This window comes from Carcharhinus amblyrhynchos, chromosome 2 (genome assembly GCF_965287045.1).
Source record: "Carcharhinus amblyrhynchos chromosome 2, sCarAmb.v2.hapA, whole genome shotgun sequence".
NCBI classification, from domain to species: Eukaryota; Metazoa; Chordata; class Chondrichthyes; order Carcharhiniformes; family Carcharhinidae; genus Carcharhinus; species Carcharhinus amblyrhynchos.
The window spans coordinates 117530530-117550956 of record NC_137325.1 but is presented as its reverse complement, the minus strand read 5'-3'; the positions used below and the strand labels follow the sequence as shown (position 1 = coordinate 117550956).

General features: G+C 40.2%; 1 protein-coding gene across 5 annotated transcripts in view; it reads right to left on the bottom strand.

Moving 5' to 3' along the window:
- Positions 1 to 400: 400 nt before the first annotated feature.
- waca (WW domain containing adaptor with coiled-coil a) overlaps positions 401 to 20427 on the bottom strand; it is a 110359-nt gene continuing 90332 nt past the window's right edge. For 4 of the 5 annotated variants that reach the window (XM_080211749.1, XM_080211740.1, XM_080211753.1 and 1 more), the window contains 4 exons: positions 13922 to 14099; positions 9892 to 9927; positions 3778 to 3905; positions 401 to 1853 (listed from right to left, as the gene is read on the bottom strand). In XM_080211749.1, the coding sequence (XP_080067875.1) occupies positions 1784 to 1853; positions 3778 to 3905; positions 9892 to 9927; positions 13922 to 14099 (412 nt within the window). In that variant the 3' untranslated portion in view covers positions 401 to 1783. The remainder of the gene's footprint in view (positions 1854 to 3777; positions 3906 to 9891; positions 9928 to 13921; positions 14100 to 20427) is intronic. The other variant, XM_080211754.1, reaches the window with a different exon arrangement.

Here is a 20427-nt window from a genome sequence, read left to right as displayed (position 1 = left end):
GAAGTAGCAAAAATCTAATTAGCACCCTTGTCTTTATTCAAACTGAATTTAGTGGTAAAATCTATTACGTGACCAGTGTTTCTGGGATCATTGGGCACATACGTACTTTAATACAATCATAATTTTTAACTAAAACAGGTTGAGAGCAAGTTAAACTACAAATCAAAAATCTATCCTTCAGAAAAATGTTTTCAAGTCTTACATCTCTTCTAACATGCATGAAAATCCCTGCTCAAAACCAAAATAAAACAAAGTGCTAGCACAAGGAAAGCTGAAAAGTCAATTTTGTTAGTAAGACAACATTGGTGAAAAATACTTTCCTTAATTATCTGAGCAAAGATTTTGGTTCACAAGCTGGCAAACCTCAGGTAAACCTACGTATAAAAGAAAAGTGAGCATAAACAGTGGTAGCATAGTTTTATTTTTTTATATACTTTAGGAAACAATATACAAAGCTGAGCTCCACCATCATTTTCCAATGATGGCTGTGTGCTCAAATTACACAGATCTAGCGTATTGTGATGGCAAAAGAACAGCAGTCAGCACCTTACTTTGCACAGTTAGCTACAACACAAACATCCTTCAAATTAAATGTGTCATTATAGCAATACAGGTAAACCAAGACTTTGCACAAGCCAATTACAGGCAAGGAATCCAAAATCCTTGTTGAAGTTCTTGTTTTAGTCACTGAATCACTTACAAAAAGAAAAAAACTTCTTCTGTCATTCATATTTGCACAAAATGATCTCTTCTTGAAAGCTAGAGTTCTACACAAAGAAAAACAAGCATCCAACAAGGATTCTCCCAATCAGGTTTGCCAGAGCAGTTCAGCTTCCTGTATGCATCAGCTGAATAAAAAGAAGGGTACCCAGTGCTTTAAACAACAAAAGTTTATTATATTTACATACATCTTTTCATGACTGACTGGCTTTCTTCCATCGTCAACAATGTTAGCAAATAACATTGGGCTTCTGTCACTATTCTTCGAGTGGCTTCTGCCGCTTAATAAATACACACATGCCCTGTATCAATCTTTCTCCGCTCCCATTTTTTTTTGTTTCAAAACAGGGCACAAATGCAAATACACAGCAATTAGGTAGGCATACAAGAAATCAATTTGTACTTTACCTACTGCAACAACCTGTATTTTTTTTCCATACAACAGCACATCACTTATGAACTGCTGTACAGAGGAATGAAAAGTTGGTGAACCCAAGTGCCTTGACCACAATGTCTTAAGAAAAAAAATTGTAATTGCCTTGCAATGAAGAAAGCTGTCTGCAGAGCTGTTCCTGACTGGGCCTGTGGAATCTGAAGGTGCTCCATGCTAATTTGTGTACTGACCAAACTGTTCCAGTTGTTGCAGCCCGTGATGCACACTGGCTGATGCCAGGATTCTAGGAAATGCGTATCACTGAATGATGAAAATTACCAAAGCTAGTTTGCAGACAAGTTAACATGTAAAAGGCTAGATATTTAGCCACCTCAGCATTGATTAGTTCAGATGTCAAAGCTCTGATACACATGGCTTCCCATGGCTTCACTCTACAAAACATATTTACAACGTGAAGGATACATCTACAAGAAATCTACATTTCAAGGGTTTACAAATCAACCACTTATCTCCCCTGAATCAGAACCCTCCATTTCCCCTTCCCAATCCACCCCTTTGCCCAGCCCCACGGTCCAAAGCCTTCTCAAACGCAGCTCAAATTTTAGTTTAAGACTGGGCAAACGTTTACAGTCCCTGGCTTTAAACCATGTGCAATTTCTTCACAAGTCCTCACACCATAAAGGAATTTTGATTCTTCAGTTTTTCAAGTTCTTTAATTTGTTGTCTCAGAAACAGTATCCTGTAAAAAAGGAGAACAAGAAAACTGACAGTTAATACATGTTATAACATGCAAGTTTAAAAAATACAGCCAAATTGAAAGGAAGAATAGATGTTTGAGCGTGATCTTGTTTGCCCTCTTAGATGATTCATGTTCATGCCTCATTTGAATGCATAAAATTATAAAATTTAGAGTATTTGGAAAAGTTAAATTATTTATTGAACTTTACAAATGCACACTTCTCACCACTACAAACTCATTATTCCCATGAAACCCTCTCCAAACTCCGTGGCCTGGGCCTCGCTCTTCCCTATGACTAAATGCTGAACTTCCTAACCAACAGACCGCAATCTGTAAGGATAGGCAACAACACCTTCTCCACAATCATTCTCAACACTGGTGCCCCACAAGGCTGTGCTCTCAGCCCCTATTATACTCCTTATGCGCCTACGACTGTATGCCCAAATTCCCCTTCAACACGATTTTCAAGTTTGCTGACAACACCATCGTAGTGGGTCGGATCTCAAAGAATGACGAAATAGAGTAAAGGAATGAGACAGAGAATGGTGTGGCGACAATAACCTTTCCCTCAATGTCAACAAAACGAAGGAGACTGTCATCAACTTCAGGAAGCATTGTGGAGAACATGCTCCTGTCTCCATCAATGGGGCCAAAGTAGAATTGGTTGAGAGCTTCAAGTTTTTGGTGTCCAGATCACCAACATGTCCTGGTCCCTCCACGACAATATTATAATTAAGGAAGACCACCAACACCTCTACTTTCACAGAAGACTAAGGAAATTTGGATTGTCAGCTTGCTAACTTTTACAGATGCACCACAGAAAGCATTCTTTCTGGCTACATCACAGCTTGCTCTGGCGCCTGCTCTGCCCAAGGCCGCAAGGAACTACAAAAGGTCATGAATGAAACCCACTCCACCAGGCAAACCAGCCTCCCATCTATTGATTCAGTCTACACTTCCTGCTGCGTCAGAAAAGCAGCCAGCATAATTAAAGACACCATGCACCCCAGACATTCTCTTTCACCTTCACCTTGAGAAAAAGATACAAAACTCTGAGATCACGCACCAACCGACTCAAGAACAGCTTCTTTCCTGCTGCCATCAGGCTTTTGAATGGACTACCTTGCATTAAGTTGATTTTTCTCGATACCCTAGCTATGACACTACATTCTGCAGTCTCTCCTGCCTTCTTTATGAACGGGATGCTTTGTCTGTATAGCATGCAAGAAATAATACTTTTCACTGTATACTAATATATGTAAGTAATTACAATATATCAAATCAAATAGTATGTCACCGTTGCAGTAGACAATATTTCAGCTACCAACCCACGACTGTCCATTATTTGTTACTTTAAAATACATTTTCCTTCAATTCAGCTTCCATCCTCGGACAATAAAAATAGTTATGATTTTTTTCTCAAGTTCACGCAGAATCAGATACTGCATCACTGAATGTCATAAATTCTCTCCCCCTTTAGTTTTCCATGTTGAGAAGAGGAACCTGATAGGAGGAATCCCAATGAAAAGGGCTACATTGCACATCAGAACGCTCAGATGTAATTTGAATGCAAACCTAACTATTTTAAGTCATTGGTTTTATTGGTTAAAGATAACCTGTTTATTGTAGTTTGGCTTCAACAGAAGGGGAGGCCTGGTCTTCTCTGACTGAAGCCAAACTGCCATATACACAGGTTACATTTAAACAACAAAGCCAGTGCCTTAAAATAGGTTCGCATTCAAATTACACCTTTAACAATTACTTCAAACAACAACTTGTCATCCCATTTTGTTTTTACCACACTGACCCAAAGAATATACGAGACGGAATCAGATTTTTGAAAGTCACACAAAAAGCTAACAATATTCACAGAGGTTTAATTCGCACACATAATGGTGCTCAAATCATGCAAAGAGTTACTTACCTTTGCTCACGCAAAGTTGCTTGGATTTCACATACTCGAACCAAAGACCTTAAATTTTTAAGCTCAGTACAAATTTCAGATATGTGAATGCTTCCCATGTTATGTGCTTCTTCTCTCAGTCGAGATGCCTAAACATAAAATTAAAAAAACAAATAAATAGGTATTGAAGATCTGCAGTAATAAGGAAAAGGAGAAATAGTTCAACTTTCTAAACAACATGGACATTTGCTGAACTTAAAATTTTAGTTGTATTGAGCTAGCCATCATTCAATTCTTTCCCAATACAGAGTATTTACTAAATAGCTCATGAAACTTTTCAGACCCACATGCACAGACATACACACACTGCAAGATCTTGAGGGTGTGGAGGACGTTTAACAAAATGCTTTTAGAGCTCTTTGAAAGAGCTATTCAACTTGTTCCACTACCTGCTCTTGCTCCAAAACTCTATAATTTTCCCCCCCTTTTCAAGTATTTATCCAATTGAGGAAACGAATCCCAGCTTTTCCACTTAATTCAGGTATGAAAAGACTATGATTGCTCTCCTCAGAGCAAAGAAGCTGATGGGAAGATTTACTACAAGGCATCCAAAATTATTCTTATTCATGAAGAAGATATAGAAAGAAGTCATTTTCACAGACAGGAGGGTTGAGAAAAAGAACTTGAGAATTGGCAGAAAAATCAAGACAGGAACTTTTTTTAATGCAAAGAGTTATCATCTGGAATGCATTGTCTCAAAGGGTGGCAAAAACAGAATCAGTAGTGACTTCCAAAAGCAAATTGGATAAGTACTTGGAAAAATAAAAATTTGCCTCATTACGGCAAAAGGGCAGACAGCGGAACTGATCAAATAACTTTTTCAAAGAGTCAGCACAGAAATTATGCTTTGCTGTATGATTCTAACCAAGATTTATTCCTAACCCTATTTTATTGAAAATAATGCATCTGTGCTTAAAATGCTTTTCATTACAACAGCATATTGCTGAAATGCAATGTTAGAAATAAAGAGATGTTAAAACTGGAACACTGCATAGGTTTTCCAAAAATTAGGCCAACGTAGGTAAGAGAGTCCATTTTGTAAAGGATAGACACAAGGGTGAAACTATATCCTTGGGTCCCTGTCTGGCTTCTGCCACTGTCTGTGCAGAATCTGCACATTCTCCCTGCATCTGCGTGGATTTCCTCTGGATGCTCTGGTTTCCTCCCACAGTCCGTAAAACGTGCTGGTTAGGTGCACTGACCTAAACAGGTGCTGGACTGTGGCAACTAGGGGAATTTCACAGTAACTTCATTGCAATGTTAATCTAAAGCTTACTTGTAACTAATAAATAAACTTTACATCCCTTAAGTGGGGGAATTACCTACAATGTTCATCCAACACACAATAGCAAATCTCTGAGATAGCATTATGATCAGACCCTGTTGAAGAAGTCTTTTCCCCTTTCACTCAGTTACAGGGCGAGTTGCATTCTTATCTGTACCTGGAATTATATAGCTACACGCATTTTTAAAAATCGGTTTGAAATGATTTCAATGCAACTGCACCCAAACTTTACAGCAGCCCATAAAAAATACATGCAGGCCAACAGGACCGCACAGTGTGCAAATAAACAACCAATTAAATGCAAACAAAGATTTACATTTCTTTAACGTCCTTTATGACTACAGGACGTTACAAAACACTTTACAAACACTTAAGTACTTCTGAAGTACAGTCTCTGTTGTAATAGGAAAATTGACAATTTGGGCAAAGCAGCATCCCCAAACAGCAATGCGCTGATGACACTATAATCTGCTTTTGTGATGTTGATTGAGGATAAACATTGGCTGGGAATGGGTCATTCCCCTGCATTGGGCATTAATGCCAAAGAACCATTTATGTCCACCCAAGATGCAGGGATTTGGAAATACAAATGCATAAATCCCTCAAAGCAACAACAAAAAATGCAAAGTAGCAGGAAAAAAAACTTGCATTTACATCTAGGATTAATTTCTAGAGCAAAAGAATGCAAAAGCAGACAAATCATGTTAAATTCATATAAAGTTTTGGTTAGAAGGCACTAAGTACTTTTATGGTCTCCATAATATTAAAAGGGTATGTTAAATTATTGGAACAAATGCAACTATAAACTATATAGACGTTATAGTATCAGAATTGAGAGAATGCAACCATCAGGCAAAATTCAGCAAACGAAGGCCCTTGCTCAAAAAAATCAAAGACCTGATAAATCTTTAAAATTCTGAAGTGATTAATGTGGAGAAATTGGCTGAGTAGTGAGAACATGGGAGCAGCTGGCATCGAAATATTTTGTCGGTGACTTGATGTATATATGAGAGATGGGAATAGAGGGATGCAGTGACAGGAGGGGAAGAGGTAATTAAGTAGGGTGGAGTTGAGTGTTAACACTAACATGGACCAGTTGAGCTAAATGCCCTGTTACTTGCTGTAGTATTCAAAGCCATTTTCACAACTTCAGAGCTGCATTCCACACGGAGAGTTAACCCTGAATGTTGAGTATTTACAGAGTTCATTTGGTGCAGGATAGAAGTTGAGTTCTAAAAAGTATCCAAAATACAATCACAACAGTGAGGAACAGAATTACAACTGCATATGGAAATTTGGAACCCTCCACACATTAACTGAGTGAGTTAACCTTCACTTATTTTTGTAAATTTTCCCTGCAGTAGCCCTGTCAGTTACAAACATGAAGATAAGAAACAAAGTGCTTCCCTCATTTCTAGGGTCTTCTTGATCATCTCCACACTGTGCAGCCTTGAAGTTCAACATGGTTCAGTTTCAAATTTCACTTTCTCGCCTCCCTCCCCAAAATATCAACTCTGATCCCTGTGACACTGTCTGCGTCTGCTGGACACACAATCCCCCAACTGCTAATGAAATGGGTACATGTCAGCTCTAGCCTTCATTACTACAACGCTCTTCTGCTCAGCATCTCTAACCTAAGAAATTACATTTTCGCAACCACCCACTTTCCAATCTCCACATCAGGTCTGCCTCTGTTGGAAGTAAAAGCTACTCAAGTAAAAGTTTCTGGCTCACTACAGTGCAACGAGTGTGTGCCAAGAACAACATTAGGCATAAGGTAAAAGCTACTGAAGACAGCACATAAGGCACCGTCAGCAGCTGGTTACCAAACGAAGCATCAAAAACCAAGTAACTAACAGCTGAAGCTCTCTATTTCCCTTAACATAAGAACATAAGAAATAGGAGCAGGAGTAGGCCATCTAGCCCTTCGAGCCTGCCCCGCCATTCAATAAGATCATGGCTGATCTGTCGTGGTTCAGTTCCACATTCCCGCCCTCTCCCCATAACCCTTAATCCCCTCTCTTATCAAAAACCCATCAACCCGCGTCTTAAAAATATTTAGCAAGGCAGCCTCCACCACTTCAACGGGCAGAGAATTCCAGAGATTCACCACCCTTTGAGTGAAGAAGTTCCTCCTCAACTCCGTTCTAAACCGCCCCTCCTTTATCTTGAGGCTGTGCCCTCTAGTCCTACTGTCTTTTTTGAGCAGGAAGAGTCTCTCCACCTCTATCCTATCCATCCCATTCATCATCTTATATGCCTCAATGAGATCTCCCCTCATTCTTCTAAACTCTAACGAGTACAAGCCTAGTTTACTCAGCCTCTCCTCATAGCTCAACCCCCTCAACTCCGGTATCAGCCTAGTAAACCTCCTCTGCACTCCCTCCAAGGCCAAAATATCTTTGCGCAGGTGCGGCACCCAAAACTGCACACAGTACTCCAGCTGCGGCCTCACCAATGCCCTATACAGCTGCAGCAAGACCTCCCTACTTTTATATTCAATCCCCCTCGCTATGAAGGCCAGCATCCCATTTGCCTTCCTGACCACATGCTGCACCTGCAAGCTGGGTTTTTGCGACTCATGCACAAGGACCCCAAGGTCCCTCTGCACCGTCGCCTGCTGCAGTTTTTCGCCCCCTAAGTAATAGTCCTTCCTACCATTATTCCTACCAAAGTGGACCACCTCACACTTGCCAACATTAAATTCCATTTGCCATTTCCTGGCCCATTCGCCCAGCCTATCTAGATCCTTCTGAGACTCTCCACACCCTCCGCACAATTTGCCGTTCCCCCAATCTTGGTGTCATCAGCAAATTTTGACACCCTACACTCGGTTCCCTCCTCCAGATCATCTATATAAATGGTAAAAAGCTGAGGCCCCAGCACCGACCCCTGGAGTAGCCTGCATGAGCCCAAGTGATCTGACTGACATTTTTCACCCAAGATTTTCACGTGGAAGGAGACTGGAGATAATGAGGATTGTGCGCAATAAATGACGAATACTAACTTGGGAATTTGGTGCAAATGGGAAAGGAGGCGCTGCTTTTTGTATATTTACTTTCAACTTCCAGTTGCTATTGAGTGTTCAACGGCATTAATTAGGTGCACAAGTGCATGAATTACAAGTTTTAAGCCTTTAATCCTCTAAACAAGGGCAGCAGTTTAGGCTTGAAGCAGCTTTGCATTGCATTGCATTTGCAGCTTAATGAATTAAACTGCTCAATATGAATGCAGACAACAGTTGAGTGATATTTCTAAATCTGAAACCTAATAAGCTAAATAAGACAAGATGGCAGAGCAGGATGGCATGTGGCATAGCGGCTAGCACTGCTGCCTCACAGCACCAGGGACCCGGGTTCAATTCTGGCCTCAGGTGTCTGTCTGTGTGCAGTTTGCAAGTTCTCCGTCTGCTTGCATGGGTTTCCTCCAGGTGCTCCCATTTCCTCCCAGTCCAAAGCTGTGCAGGTTAGGTGGAGATGGACTGGCCATGCTAAATTGCCCCCTTGATTTCTCAAGATGTAAAAGTTCTGGGGATTAGTGGGTGAAATACTTTGGGTTATGGGAAACAAGTCCGGGTGGGATTGCCCTTTATTATCAGAGGATTACATGAGTTTACAAGGGTAGGGACTGATTGGGATTGTTGTCAGTGCAGACTTGATAGGCTGAACAGCCTCCTTCTCCACCGTAGCAATTCAACGATTCTATTCAATGACTCTTGGTGATATGTTGCAGTTGTAGCATTGGGGAGCAGGTTGAAACTTTGAGTTAAAGTTGCTGAGATGAGAGGCTAAGCTTTGGATACTGACATATCAGATATCAGAGACCGGGGTGGGGAGGAGGAGGAGTAACAATGTAGGAGCCTCAGCAATTGTACAACAGGTTTGAATTCTAGCATGCATGAGAGCAGGGACTGCAAGGTGGATGAGGAATTGACTGTGGCACCATGGTGAAGGGAGCCCCTTAAGTGATGGTGGTGGTAGTAGTGGTGGGGCACAAAGGAGTGTAATGTAGTAGTGTACAGTAGTTACAAAATGAACTACTGTTCTTTGTAGTTGGGAGGAGAGTGCCAAAGGCTATGTACCCTGTCCAGTGCAAGGGTACCAGCTGTCATTGTGCACATGGTTACAAACAACACAGGCAGAGCTACGGAACAGGGAATATAATCAGCTAAGTGTTAAATTAGCGAAGCAGAACTACAAAGGTAATGATCTCTGCATTACTACCAAATCATAAACCATGTGCACTACGACCAAATTGACATATGATGAATAAGATCAGAAAGTTGAATGCGTGGGTGGCTTACAAGATTGATGTGGGAGAAATGGGTTTTGCTTCATGGCACCAGTATTGGGGAAGGAGGGTTTTCGGATGGTCTTCACCTGAACTTTTCTGGAGTCACTGTCTTGACAAGTTGTATAACCAGGGCACTTGAGAAGATTTTAAACTAAACAGTGGGAGGTGGGGGTTTACTAAAGGGAAGATTTGGAAAATAAAGTAAAAGGACAAAGCAATAGGGCAGGGTAGCAGTACAGGTAACAGTAATCAGAATGTGACATGAAGGGATAGAGCGTACAAACATAAGAGAACACAAGCAAACATGGTCAGAGCAGAGAAAACTGATTTTAAACTAAGAGGGGGAGGAGGATTTGAACCTAAAAGGGAACAATTGAGGCAACAGAAAAATGTACTGATGTGGGCAAAGACAGGCTGCGTGAGATAGGAAGCGACGGTAATAGCGCAAAAGTTCCATGCATGGAAGAGTAGTAAAAAAAAACCTGAAATCACTTTACCTGAATATGCGAAGCATCTGCAAAAAGATAGATGAACTAGTGGTACAAATAGAGATAAAGGGTTTAAATGTCATCGCTATCACAGTGACAGAGTTACAAGGTGACCAGGGTTGGGAAATAAATATTTCAAGGTACACATCATTTCAAAAAGTCAGACAGGATGGAAGAGGAGAAGTAGCCCTGATAATGAAGGACAACATCGGATAAGAAAAGATTTGGTTCAGAAAAATCAGTAGGTAGGATCTATATTGGTGGCGATTGCAAAGAGCAAGATTCAAAATGCTGATTGGAATAGTTTTTTGGTCCCCGTACCATTGTTATATCACTAAGCATGAAAATGAAGCTTGTAACAAATAGTTGTGGAAGACTTTCATCTTCATATCAACTGCACCAGATAGGCAAAGATGGTCTGGAAAATGAGTCTGCAGAATACTTTTCTGCCAGTTTCCTAAAACACTATGTTTTAGAAGCAACTAGGGATAAAACTATTTTAAGGTGAAGTACTGTGCAATAAGACAAGGTTAATTGGTAACATAATAGAAAAGGAAAATAGTGATCACAATACAAGCAAACTCCACATTAGATTTGAAAATTACATGCTCTATTCACACGACTCTTAAATTTTGAATAAAGTAAATTACTTAGGTAGTGGGGAAAACTGGATAAGGTTGATTGGGAACATTGGGAAATATTTAAAGACATAATTCAAAATGTTCAACAAAAGTATACTCCATTGAAGAACAAAAGCTAAGCAAAAAAGATTCATCTGTGACTTATGAAGGAGGTGAAGTATTACATTAAAAGAAAAGAAAAGGTTTATAATCTTGTTTACAGTAACAGCAGGTCTGAAGATTGGGAATGTTTTAGAAACTAGCAAAGGGCCATAAATAAGCTGATAAAAACAGAATACAAGAGTAAACTAGATAGGAGTTTCAAAACATTTAAAGAGTTTTTACAGGTCTATTAGAATCATAGAACCCCACAGTGCAGGAGGCCACTGGCCCATCAAGCCTGCACCAACTTTCCAAACAGCATCTTAACCAGACCCTTCATAACCCCCCCATACATTTACCATGGCTAATCCCCCTAAGCCACATGTCTTCAGACAAGACAGGGCAATTTAACATGGTCAATCCACCCAACCGACTTTGGACTGTGGGAGGAAACTGGAGCACCTGGAGTAAACCCATATACAAAGGGAAGAATGTGCAAATGCCACAGAGTTACCCAAAGCTAGAAACTAACTTGGGTCCCTGTAAGACAGCAGTACTAACCACACTGCCACCATGCCGCCTATTAAAAAAGGAAATGAGTAGCTAAAGTAAATGTGAGTCCCTCAAAAGCAGAGACAAGAGAAATTATCGCGGGGAGTAACGAAACGGCACAGGAAGTGAACAAATACCTCGTGCCTGTCTTCACAGTAATAGGCAAAAGTTACAGATGGAATCTAGGGACTAATAATGTGAGAAAATTAAGATAATTAATATCACGATAGGAGAAGTACTGGACGAACTTAAGAGACTAAAATCCAACTAATCTCAGAACTTGATGGTCTAAATCCTGGTGAGTGTTAGGAGATAACTGCAGGGACAGTGGATGGGTTGGCTCTGATTTGCCAAAATTACATTAATTTGGGAATGGTCTCAGCAAGGTTGGAAGTTAGCAAATGTAATACCATTATTCAAAAAAGGAGGGGAGGAAATCAGAACTACAGAAAGGTTGGCCTGACAAATGGTGGAATCTAAATTAAAGCAATCTTAATGCACTTTAATAGCAGGGCAAGAGGGCTGATTAATGGACAGGCAGTAGAGAATAAGGAAAGATGAGATATTTTCAAGTTGGTGTGCTGTGAATAGTGGAGTACCACAAGAATCAGTGCTGGGGTGTCAACTATTTACAAGCTATATTAAATGACTTAGACAAAGAGACAGAGAGGAATGCATCGCCAGCAAACTTGGGCCCAAAGTTAAGTGGGAATGCATGCTACAAGGAAGAAACAAAGAGGCTACAAAGAGAAATTGCTTAGTTAAGTGGGCAACGAAGTGGCAGATGGACCATAATATGGGTAACTGAGAGACTATTCATTTTGGTCATAACAGAAAAGCGGAAGTTAAAGGTGTAAAACTTGCACATGTTGACTTTAAGAGACGCAAGTGCATTTGTGCACAGATCATAAAAAATTAGCATATAGGTACAGCAAGCAATTAGGAATGCAAATGGTATATTGACCTTAACTGCCAGAGGGTTGGAGTCGAGAAAGAAGGGAAAGTCTTGCTACAGTAGTATAGGACTTGTTGCGGTCATACCTGAAATACCGTGTGTAATAACGGTCTCTGCAATTAAGGGAGGATATATTTGCCTTGGAAGCATTACAGCAAAGGTTCAGTAGATTGGTTCCTGACATGAGGGATTGAACTGTGTCTGCATTCAATGGAATTTAGAAGGATGACTGGTGATCTCATTACAAAAATCAAGATTGTGCAGTATTTGACAGGGCAAATACTGAAAATATTGTATCCCTTGGCTGGAGAATCTAGATCAATGAGGCATGGTTTCAGGATAAGGCACTGATTATTTAGGATTGAGATGTGGAGAAACAGCTTATCTCAAAATGTTGTGAATCTTTGGAATTCTCTACCCCAGAGAATTGTGGATGCACCACCATTGAATACATTTAAGGCCAAGATAGACAGTATCTTGGTCCGTCAGGTAATCAAATGACATGGGGAGCAGGTAGTAAGGCGAACTTGATGCCCAAGATCATGTTGAATGGTGCAGCAGACTGGGCAGGCTGTATGACCTTATCTTGCTCCTATTTCTTATGCTGTCTGGAGTGCATGATCCCACTTTGCCCACTCCCTAGTCCTCCACCATTTTACTGCCAGAGTTTATACACAATTTTATTCAGTTCATATTCTTCTCCAGCATTTTACCGTGATTATCGAACAATATGGAACACTATGGATAGGAAATATCCTGCAACTAAACACAAGAAATCTCATCCAGGTAACAAATGTTTCACCAGCCTCCTTACAATCCAGATAAGTGATGGGAAGAGTCACCAACACTGGCATTCAGTAGCACTTCTTCACCAATAACCTGCTTGTTAAAAAGCACTTTGGGTTCAAACAGAATTACACCGTTCCTGACTTCATCACAGCTTTGATGCAGACTTGGAAGCAAGAATCAAATGTTGCAGGAATTTGGCTGCCAAGAGCCCTAGTGAAACTGAAAAAATGATGGATGAAGGAAAATACAGGAAGGTCATTCAACCCTCAAGCCTGTTCTGCCACTCGATGATATCACATTTGATCTGTATCCTAATTCCTTCTGCCTTGGCTCATATCCCTTCATTCTAAGGGCTAGCAAATTCTATCAAGCTAAGATTTGAAATTATTAGTTGGTTTAGCAATTAAACTTTCTTTTCATTTAATGGAAATGTCAGATAATCAAATTGCTCAATTGCACAGGATTTAAAGTTTATAAATAACACAGAGGGCAACTGAACTACACTGTTTCTCACATGCCTAACACTGACTAATGTTGTCTGAACTTGACTGAACTACATGGCTGTTAAGAATATCTTGCGCAAGAGTAATGGCAACCACTGTACAGAATAGTTCAATATTTACAAGGCGACCACATTTAACTAATTAGTATAAACTTTCTGCATAGTTACTGAAACAAGGCCATTTAAACAATTAAAAATTATGCTATAGTATCAAGGTTAAACATGAGAGAACCTAGACATATTTTGTGATAAGACATGGTAAATGAATAGTTGGCAGCCAAGATTGACAACTCAACTTAAACCAATGTAAACTGCCATGTATTTTGATGGTCAACAAATTGGATTGTTAACTAAAATTTTACTGAGAAAATACTGTTAAATCAGTAGGCCAAAATTATTGAAGCAACAGAATACATAGGAAAGACAAACCAAACCTATTCCCAAGCGTTAACTTACTTGAAGCATCTCTGAGCAGGGTTTGTGTAAATTATTTTAAAATAAAAACAGTTATGCACTTACTTGCTTTTCCGCATGATCAGCAGGCCAACCTTGAACATGTTTTATAAGATTTTCATTGAAGTGCGCTGCTAGTGTCGGCGTCAATGAACATGAGGAGCGTGCAGATGTGGCTGACGGTACCGAAGATGCACTGTTACTTGCAATATGATTTGGACTTGGTGATGGACTTCTCTGGTTACTGTAAAAGGTTAAATAGTTGTGCTTCACACAAATTCTAAAGAATTTCCAAAAATGCATTTGATGTCACTAAAATTATAAGAAAACATTTTCATTGATGCAAAAGCCCTCCAAATTCCTGTTGTGAGATCTTTCTATTATCAAACTGGCCATCATATTTCCTACAATTCAATACTGATGACAACCATACTTACCTTGTTGTAATGTGTTTTGGGATGCTGAGATTGTGAAAAGTGTCATATAAATGCAAATCTTAGTTTCTGATAAGTTATCCTGCAAGGTGAAAATCTGATTTGTGTATTATATCTTCAAGTCAACTAACATAAACCTGCATTCACATGAAAGATTTGTTGCTTTGTCCAATTTCCTCAGGAATTATATTTCATCACCCACCTTTTACAGACCACTTAATATCTCATTTCTTCTCCCTGCTAACTGCTGTATATTCATTTCGGATCTATTTAAATGGCATGAACAGAAACTGAGATTCATGTCTTTATAAACTCTAGACTGCTGTGCCATCAAGTCTTGATGAGCTTTTCTCGCAATTATTTTTGCAATAAACTTTGAATAAAGCAGAGTATACTTCTTCGTACACTAATCCCTCTATTTGCACCAACATTTTATGAACACAAAATCTACTTCATATTTGGAAAATTTTAGTCCCAAATACTGGCATAAAGCCCAATTTAATAAACATCATTTAATGTAAAGTGAACACGTCAGATAACTAATCATACAGGTTGAAGCCACCTCATGCTTAATTTGCAGTCAAATATTACTCATGAACCCACATGTGAATAAGCAGATCAATTTTTTTTCAACTATCCAGAGGCACTAATTAATTGCAGCATTATAAATTACATCCTGGCTGGGATTAATTAATGGAGGACATTTTCAGTGATCAGGACTGACAGCTTCTGGCTCAATACTAAACAAGGCAGTGTGCAAAACTGGCTCAAGTTTGCTCGCATGTTGTTACTCTTGAGGTAGCTGTGGTTAAGAATCCACCAAAGAGGAAGAACTTGTATTCGAAACACTATCGTTTTAACAAGCTTTCAAAAGTACTCAATTCATATATTGAAATGTGAATATTCATACTCATATGTGAGGATATTCAATTATCCTCACAGTGAAAATACAAATCAGCCAAGAAAGAATTTAATGCACATCAAGCGTAAAATAAAGATCCACAGTCATGCACACACACTCTGCCAGAAATTTTGCACATTGTCCAGGCCAGAGCACTGACTTTGACCATCAATTGGAACATTAGATTTGTAAAATAAACAAGCAGAAGCCAAGTCTCAAAAGAGCTTACATTTAAAATGCCAATAGTAAAACATAACCTTCATTCAGATTAAGTTGTTGTGGTTGCTCAGTTTCTTTGAGCAAAATATTCAGCATAGTTCTATTTCCATCCAACACACATGTATAGGAACATAGGAATTACGAGCAAGTGTAGGCAATTCAGCCCTTTGAGCTCACTCCACCATTCTACATGTTCGTGGCTGATCTCCATCTCATCCCAACTCCACCTCCCATCCTTTTCCCCATTGTCCTTTGTGCCACTTTTGATCAAATAGTTATCTATCTCTTTCTTGAATCCACTGATTGATTCTGCATCCACTGCACTCTGCGGCAGTGAGTTCCATAGGTTCGCAACTCTCTGTGAGAAGTATCTTCTCCTCATCTGTCTTGAAACTCCCCCGTCTTACTCTGTAACAATAACCTCTTATCCTAGAAGGGGGAACAATTCAGTTAACATTTACTTTGATCAATCCTATTGAGCACTTTATATATCTTAATCAAATCCCCCCTCATTCTTCTGTACTCCAGCAAGTACAAGCCCAAGCTACTCAGCCACTCCTCACACGACAGCCCTTTCAAAACTGGAATCAATCTAGTGAATCTCTTCTGATTCATCTCCAGTGCCACTGACCACATCCTTCCTCAAAGATGGTGACCATAACTGAACACAACGTTCCAAGTGTGGTCCTACCAATGTCTTGTCCAATTGTAACAACACTTTTATACTCTGGACCCTTTGGAATCTTGGCATTTATTACATCTACCTTCCTTATAACATCTGCATTACATACCCAGTTTCTGAGGCTCATGCACAAGGACCCCAAGATCCCTCCGCACAGACATCTTTTGAATCCGTTTCCCATTTAAATAAAAATTTGCCCTTTCATTTTTTTCTAGCCAAAATGAACAATGTTGCATTTATCCACATTAAACTCCATCTGCCAGATTCTGGCTCATTTCTCTAGTCTGTCAATATCCATTTGCAAACTTTTTATCTCTTCATCACTGCCTACTTTCTCACCTATTTTTGTGTTGTCAACAAATTTCACTGTGTTACACTTTGTCCCTGTTTGTAGATCATTGATAAGATTGTAAATAGTTGTGGTCTGAGAACTGAAATCAGTGGGACCCCACTAGTTACAGGTTGCCAACTGGAGAAGGATCTATTTAGCCCAACTCCCTGCTTTCTATCAGTCAGCTAATCCTCAATCAAGTCACTACTCTAATCCTTTGGGATCTAACCTTCTAGATCAGTTTCATGTGGTACCTGATCAAATGCTTTCTGGAAGTCCAGGTAGATTACATCCATAGGGTCCCTGTTCTCTACCTTGCTAGTTACATCCTCAAAGAACTCTAGCAGGTTTGTCAAACAAGACTTGCCTTTCACAAGTGTTGACATTAGTGAATTAAGCTTTGCTTTTCCAGCTGCTCAGTCGCCTTCTCCTTAACAATTGACTCCAACTACTTTCCCACCACAGAGGTCAAGCTGACTTGTCTATAGTTTCACTTTTTACCCCTGTCCTATCTTGAACAAGGGCGTCATATTAGCATGTTTCCAGTGCACTGGTACCTTTCCATCTGCCATCTCCGAAGTTTCCCATTATTACCCACCATTTCCGAAGGATCAACATCTACTTTCACTATTCTCTTCCTCTAACAGAAGCTTTTGGTGTCAATGTTTATCTTTTCAGTTAGCTTTCTTTCATGTACCTAGTTTAATTGTTGGAAAAGTTCACCATTATTCAGGAACTGGGTAAAGCTGAAATTATTGTGAATACACCAATGGCAACAGCAACAATCTGCATTTATATAGCACCCATAAAGTCAAACTGCCCAAGGAGCAAATTCAAACCAAATGTGACATCAAATTATACACGGTAATAGGATGCATTGCCAGGTTTGGTCAGGGGTCAGTTTTAAGAAGCATCTTAAAAGAGGAAAGGTAGAAATGCAAGAAGATTTAGGGAGAGAGTTAGAACGTAGGCAGCTGACGGCAAGTCTGCCAACAGCAGAGAGATTAAACCAGCAGCTGCACAAGAGGCCAGACAGGAGATGCGTAGAGATATCAGAGGGTTGAAAGAGCAGAGGAGGTTTCACCCAGTCCACTGGGGATGTAAGACCATGCTGGAATTTGAATTAAGGAAGAGAATTTTTAAATTTGTGCTGTTACCAGACTAGGGGTCAGTGCATGTCAGAAAGCACAAGAGTGATGAGTAAATGGGGTTCAATACATGTTGGCTTGTGAAAGAAGAATTTTGTGGAATAAGTCACAAGCAAGTAGGCTGCTTTGTCCTGGATGATGCTGAGCTTCTTGAATGTTGTTGGAGGTGCACTCATCCCAGCAAGTATTCCATCATACTCCTCCTGACTTGTGCCTTGTAGATGGTGTAAAGATTTAGGGGAGTCAGGAGGTGGGTTCCTTGCTGTAGGATTCCTAGTCTTTGACTTGTTCTGGTAGCCGCTGTATTTACATGGTTAGTCCAATTCAGTTTCTATCGACATAACCCCCAGCATTTAATGGGGGATTCAGCGATGGCAATACCATTGAAAGTCAAGGGACAGTGGTTAGTTTCTCACTTCTTGGAGATGGTCACTGCCTGGCACTTGTGCAGCGTGAATGTTACTTATTACTTGTCAGCTTGAGCCTGGATATCGTCAAGGTCTTGCTGCATTTGAACATGAACTGCTTCAGTATGAAGTGTTGCAAATGGTGCTGAATGGTGTGCAGTCATAATTTAAATTACATATAGAATCAACGGCACAGAGAGACGGGCCCTTCAGCCCAAACTGGCCCACGCCAACCAAAATGCCCACCTTAGCTAACTCCATTTGCTTGTATTTGGCCCATATTCCTCAAAACTTCTCATCCATTTATCTGGCCAAAAGCCTTTGAAATGTTGTCAAGGTCCCTGCCTCAACCACTCCTCTGGCAGCTCATTACACATATGTACCACCCTGTGTAAAAAAATGTTGCTCCTCAGGTGCCCATTAATTCTTTCCCCTCTTAATTTAAACCTATGCTCCTGGTTCCCAATTCCTCAACCCGAGGAAAAAGACTGAGGGCATTCGCCCTATCTATGCCTCTCATGATCTTATACACCTCCCTAAGATCGCTCTTCAGGCTCTTACACTCTAAAGAAAAATGTCCGGGCCTGTCCAATCTCTCCCTATAACTCAGTCCCTCGAATCCTGGCAATATTTTTGTAAACATGAAGAAAACAAAACAGATTTTAGAAAAGGAAAATTATTGTTGTTCCACGTACTGTTTGCACAATGGAGACAGCATGTAGTCAGATTGGTCAAACATGCCTAAACACAGTGCAGCACTGCACACTGTCCTCGAAGCAGCTGCAGTGGGGAAGAATGAGCACTGCACACCTTCTAAAGGGTGGCTTTGCAAAATAAGTCTGGAAAGAGATGCAGAGATATTTGTCAAAGGTTCATCCCAAGCAACTCTGTGTTCTACAGACTACTCACAGAGATGCAAAATGGGAGAAATATCAACTGGTGCTTGAGAATCAACAACTCAGTGAAAGGCACCTTTGGTCTTGCTAGTCCTCCAATGTAGAGTTGCCCACGACCAAGTGTTGCAAAAGTCACATTCTAAGGTTCAAGACTACATGCTGAGGAACACACTAAAACTTGGAGCAGCCATTGCAAATACAATGGTTTGGGAGGGGCAGGAGGTACATCAAATTTATAAGAGATCAATAAGCTCACTGAATCATTTTTTTTTCCAAAATGTAACTTACGCTTACAAATTGACTGCTGCAGTCAAATTCACCAGCAGATGGCAGCAGCCATGTAATAATGCTCATCATTATAAAGCAATAATATTGCCTTGAATGTTTCTAGTTGTGAATCCACGTGCAATGCCATACTTTGGAACATAAAAACAGGAGCAGAGCCTTAAAAATACTCAACAATGAAGCATTGATGATAATCAGGAGCGACGATTCATAAGATTCGCAACCCTTTGAGTGAAGAAATTTCTTGTCTCAGGTTTAAATGTTTGTCCCTTTATCCTGAGACCATACCCTATGTGATGACCCAGTCAAGGAAAACAAGCTCTCAGTATCTATTCATTTCAATAAGATCACTTCTCATCCTTCTGAACTGCAGAGAATGTAGGTGCAATTTACTAAGGCTCTCATCATAGTACAACTCCCTTATCTCAGGGGCCAGTCTCGTGAACATTCACTTGATCTTTTCCATGGGAAGTATATCCCATTCTCAAACATGGAGATCAAAACGGCACAGAACACTTCAGATGAGAGCTCACCAAATTTCTTTATATTTGTAGTAAGATTTATTATCCTTGTACTCCAATCCCCTTGCAATAAAGGCCAACGTGTAATTTGCCTTCCTAATTGATTCCTGTACCTAAGACCACAGAAGAGTTACAGGGCAGGAGGCTGACTCTCTCCGAGCTACGACCCCACTTTGTCCCTGCAAATACTTCAGTTTCCAATAACAATCCAATTAACTTTTGAATACCTCAACTGAACCTGCTTCACCACAGTGCAATCCGGATCCTAATCACAGCTCTTGGAATGCACTTCGATTCTCCTTGGTTCCCTGCTATTCTCCTTCCACAAGTATCTGGACAGGTAATTCTCCAACTCTGCTCAAACACCTCACAATGGTGAATGACATGCCTTAAGCATGGGCCTCACTGTTTTTTTTTGTTCATTGGCTCCAAAATCAGAGAACATCCTTATTATCTGACAGCCCTTTGTTATTGATCTACAACTCCTAGCAGATGTTTTGCTTGGCTTGTCTCAAAGCCATTTCAAAGCTCCAACTGATTGCTGGGATCCCCAAACTAAACGTCAAGCTCCTAAAACATATGAATCGGGAAATTAGATATGTCCACAACAAAGAAGCACTCAATGCAGTGAACCTTTACTGCCTCGCTGCCACATTAAAGTTCTTCTCTTAATGGGGTGCTTAGAATTACATGAAGTACATGAACCTCAACCTAGTTGATGGCTTGTATAAATTCACCATTACAACCT